At 42.1% G+C, this 4632-nt stretch overlaps 1 protein-coding gene across 1 annotated transcript; it reads left to right on the top strand.

The window, feature by feature from the left end:
* The first annotated feature begins 1507 nt into the window (after positions 1–1507).
* On the top strand, positions 1508–3432 carry XKR9 (XK, Kell blood group complex subunit-related family, member 9). Its single transcript, XM_010150009.1, has 2 exons — positions 1508–1736; positions 2789–3432. Exons 1-2 carry the CDS (start codon positions 1640–1642, stop codon positions 3430–3432), a joined length of 741 nt encoding a protein of 246 aa, XP_010148311.1. The 5' UTR covers positions 1508–1639.
* The last annotated feature ends 1200 nt before the right edge of the window (positions 3433–4632 follow it).

The raw sequence follows: 4632 nt of genomic DNA, 5'->3' as shown, positions 1-4632 counted from the left end.
CCAGCTTCCTTGTAGGCCCCTTCAGGTACTGGAAGGCTGCAATAAGGTCTCCCCAGAGCCTTCTCTTCCCCAGGCTGACCAAGCCCACCTCTCTCAGCCTGTCCCCATAGCAGAGGTGCTCCAGCCCTCTGAGCATCTTCGTGGCCTCCTCTGGACTCGCTCCAACTGGTCTATATCCTTATGTCAGGGGCCGCAGAGCTGGACGCAGCACTCCAGGTGGGGTCTCACAAGAGCAGAGTAGAGAGGGAGAATCCCCTCCCTCGACCTGCTGGCCACACTTCTCCTGATACAGCCCAGGATACGGTTGGCTTTCTGGGCTGCCAGCGCACACTGCCGGCTCATGTCCAGCTTTTCATCCACCAGTACCCCCCAGTCCTTCTCCTCAGGGCTGCTCTCTATCCACTCTCCACCCAGCCTGTACTTGTGCTTGGGATTGCCCCAACCCAGGTGCAGGACCTTGCACTTGGCCTTGTTGAACTCCATGAGGTTGGCAGTGGCCCACCTCTCCAGCCTGTCCAGGTCCCTCTGGATGGCATCCCTTCCCTCCAGCGTGTCAACCGCGCCACACAACTTGGTGTTGTCGGCAAACTTGCTGAGGGTGCACTCAACGCCATCATCCATGTCACTGATGAAGATATTAACAGTACAGGGCCCAACACTGACCCCTGAGGAACGCCGCTCGTTACTGGTCTCCACTCAGACATTGAGCCATTGACCACCACTCTCTGAGTGTGACCATCTAGCCAATTCCTTGTCCATTGAACGGCCCATTGGTCAAATCCATGTCAAATCCAGTTTAGAGACAAGGATGTTGTGCGGGATGGCATGGAAGGCTTTACATGGTATTAGAGAGATCCCAAACAGAAAATGTTCTTTACCATACAGAATGCACAGCAGTTGTGACTAATTACATTTTAGAGAAAATGTTCATTTAGGCTTAATTGAAAATAAACCAGAACCGTTCTAAAAGTCATTCAGGTGCACTCATTTGCCAAGGCAAATGGCTTATTCATGTAAAACCACTCAGATTATTAATAGAATCTGTCAAACTAGGAATTCATGTGTCTTGAAAATCATTTTCTGAAATGAAAGTCATCCTGAGTGTTTAGAAAATAACACTTCAGTGATTTTTTTTTTTTTTTAAAAGAAGCTTGTCATATGTTTGCAATTCATCAGATTTTAACCTTGGAGCGTATGAATCTGTGTTATACTTATATAGAGGTGGATGTTCACAGCTGGATGTTGCTTGTAATCTTTATTCAGGCAAGTCTCATTCTGTTCTAACAGTTTTTACATTGCATTGGTATCACTGTTCATAAATTATTATCTGATAGCACTGGTACCAGACAGATATTGGACTAAATTTTATCTTAGCAGAAGGTGCTGGATTACATTCAAAGATAAAATGTGAATGGAGAGTGAAATGGGAAAAAAATCCTTGTTAGGCTATATGTCATTTTATTGAGTTGCACTTTTAAAAAATGCTGTCTAATCAAGTCTCCTCTTTCATAGGTATTGGTTTGCTTTGAAGTATGGCTGCCAAGCTGTGTTTAAACAAAACAGCAGCAGAGATGCATCAGAAACAGACCTTTCCAACTTCATTCAAAAACAAGCCATCGATGTAGTGACCGATATTAACATGCTCAGAGTGTTCAAGACTTTTCTTGAGACCACACCACAGCTTTTTGTCCAGATTTACATCCTCATGCAACATGGCGAAAATAATTTCTATCCATGTGAGTCTGCTTTTCTCCTTAATTTGCAAGTTGTGTGTCTTGCCTAAAATGATAACTCATGTGATAACACAACATACCTTGGAAAACATACACTCCACTGCAGAATTACTCTGCATTTAGTTAGAATTTCTGTCTAGTAGATGGTCCGTTCTGCTAAACCCATGCCAAGGAAGATTTCACTATAACAAGTCATGATATCAAATAGAAACATAATGAAACATCACTTGAAAATAAGCTGTTGAATACAAATAGCATATCATTTGCAGAGCAGTTTGCGTGCTTTTGCTTGCAGTTTCCGTTACAACTGCTAACTGGGCATCTTGAAATCAGTAATGTATTTAGAGCTGCCCTGTGAGCTGTCCCACCATCATCCACAAGTTACCTATGAAAGACGGAGTCAGAAAACACCTCAGGATATCTCTGCAGAATGATATGATGAAGAGATACCAGTTCAACCCTAAGATGCAAGACAGCAGCTGTGTCATTTCCAGCTCTAGAACGTGTAACATTATTGGCAAGACGTTGGCTTACTCAGGGCTGGAATTTATCTAACCAACTGGAGAGACCCGCACTGGTGTTTGGTGTTCCTTCGCAGTCCGTGGAGTCAACGGGCGCTCAGACAAAATGGTCAGATGAATCTCAAGCAGGACCATCTGAAGAGTCAAGTCTTAAGTTAGAGATTTTTACATTACAGACACCCCAGAGTGACTATCAGCTGCTGAAGTTTTTATGGGCTGTTTGCAATATGTAGGGAATTTCTCCGTCATCTGAGTATGGAGATGGCAAATGTGACACACAGCTTAGGCAAGACCATCAACAGCCAGAGGCTGGGCAGGATAACACAAGCATCGCAAAAAGTACTAGATGCGTGGACTTAGGTAACTAAACTGAGCCTTAAAATTAAGGTGACATTTTCAGGAGCGCAGAGGAAATATAAAGTTGGTAGAAAGCGATAAGAAAGCATGAACTTTTTCAAAAGTTCATTCAGAAATTATAATGTAAAATAAGTATCTTTTTCTTCAGTTTAATGTTTATCCTTGTGTTTTGTTTAGATGCTGCCATTATTATGTCTTTTTGTGGTATCTCCTTTTCAACGGTTGATTATCAGATATCATTAAGAAAATCTCTGCCTGATAAAGATGAATTTCATGTGCTTCCCAAGTTAGTGTATCTCTTCTATAAACTGCTTACCATCACTTCCTGGATACTCAGTTTTTCACTGATCACTCTTCTAAGCGTTAGAAGTTCTGTAATTCTGCTGGTATTTCTTTGGATCTGTGGCTTCATCTGGACTTGGAAACAACATACAGCATTTTGTAAATCCAAGAAGATGGAATGTCTGTACAGAACTGTTGTTGGAATTATTCTAATTTTTACCTTTTTTAACATAAAGGGGAGAAAAACAAAAGTTTGCATTTCTATTTATTATGCCACTCACACTCTTGTAACTCTAGGTGTTTTGTTTGTATATGTATTTTGGAAACCTTCCATCATCAAGGAAATACATTTTACGACTGTGAGCATCCTCACTGTTCTTAGTCTGGTGTTAGGTATTATTTTTCTTGTTCTGTATTATAGGTGGTTTCATCCCACTGCTTATTGCAGACCACAGGCATGTTCAGATGAAACTGATGGAGAGGCAGGACAAAGAGAGAGAGCAAAACCTGGTAGATTTCAAAATTTCATAATGCAGTGACCAGTATAGATTTTTTTGTGTGGACTTCAAAGCAAATACTTGCTGGACAGTCTGTTTCTCTGTCAATGCTTCTCATGTATCATCACTGAGGAGTACATAATGGACCCAAGTTATTGGCTCTGAATAAATACTGTTTTCTGTGATGTTGTACAAAGCATAACGTGAATATTTCTCTATGTGCTGCTCAAAGTTACGTTTGAAAAAACAGTGATTTCATCTATCCATACAACACAATCCACTGTTTTAGTTATTAGCAATGTAAATAAAACACAGGAAGAGCTAAAAGCTGATCAAATGAAAGTTAGCATTAAAATCACATTCTATTCATTTATGTTGATCCTGTTAAAAACAGGGCTTGCTTTGCTTTTCTTGCCAGAAGGAGAGGGAAGTGCATCTGAAAAAATTGAGGGCAGCGATCAGTTACCTGCTCCTCCCCACTAATGTAAGAGCTGCAGTTCTCCTTTAGACGAGAAGCTACATACTTAGCTACAAACTGTACTGCCTTCTCCCCAAATATCCCCCAAAGAATAATAGCTTTGATTTACGGCTCGATCAGGAATAAGTTCTTCATGGAGAGGGTGGTGAGGCACTGGCACAGGTTGCCCAGAGAAGCTGTGGGTGCCCCATCCCTGGAAGTGTTCAAGGCCAGGCTGGATGAGGCTTTGAGCAACCTGGTCTAGTGGAAGGTGTCCCTGCCCATGGCAGGGGGGTTGGAACTAGGTGGTCTTTAAGGTCCCTTCCAACCCAGAACATTCTGTGATTCTATGATTCTATGATTCAATCACTGTCTTGCCACAGGGAAATTTGGGGAGATATTTTCAAGCATTTTATCATCTAGGTGTTTTAGTGACTCCTGTATTGCTTTTGTTCTGCTAATCTTTCACACAACCTTCTGTATTTATGGGTGACGCCAGCTTGTTGTTCTGGATTATAATAGCAGGCTGAATGATTTATGAATGTCACCAGGCGTCTTGCGTATAAAGGAAGAACTATCTTCCTTGAAGCTTTCCTCTCCTTTGAGCTCCAAGATGCAGTACTTAGGAAATGCTGGTTTCCACTGAAATGGGAGGCTATGCAAGGCATGCAGCGTGCAGCTTCTTTTGTCTTTGTCACTGGCGAAAAAAGCAGCAACTGTTCTGGTGCATTGCACTCACAGGGGCTGGGAAATGATGGAATAATCGGCTCGTCCATCAAGATTTT

This window comes from Eurypyga helias, unplaced genomic scaffold, assembly GCF_000690775.1.
Source record: "Eurypyga helias isolate BGI_N326 unplaced genomic scaffold, ASM69077v1 scaffold35854, whole genome shotgun sequence".
In the NCBI taxonomy this organism is placed as follows: domain Eukaryota; kingdom Metazoa; phylum Chordata; class Aves; order Eurypygiformes; family Eurypygidae; genus Eurypyga; species Eurypyga helias.
This window is presented reverse-complemented; position numbering and strand designations above follow the sequence as displayed.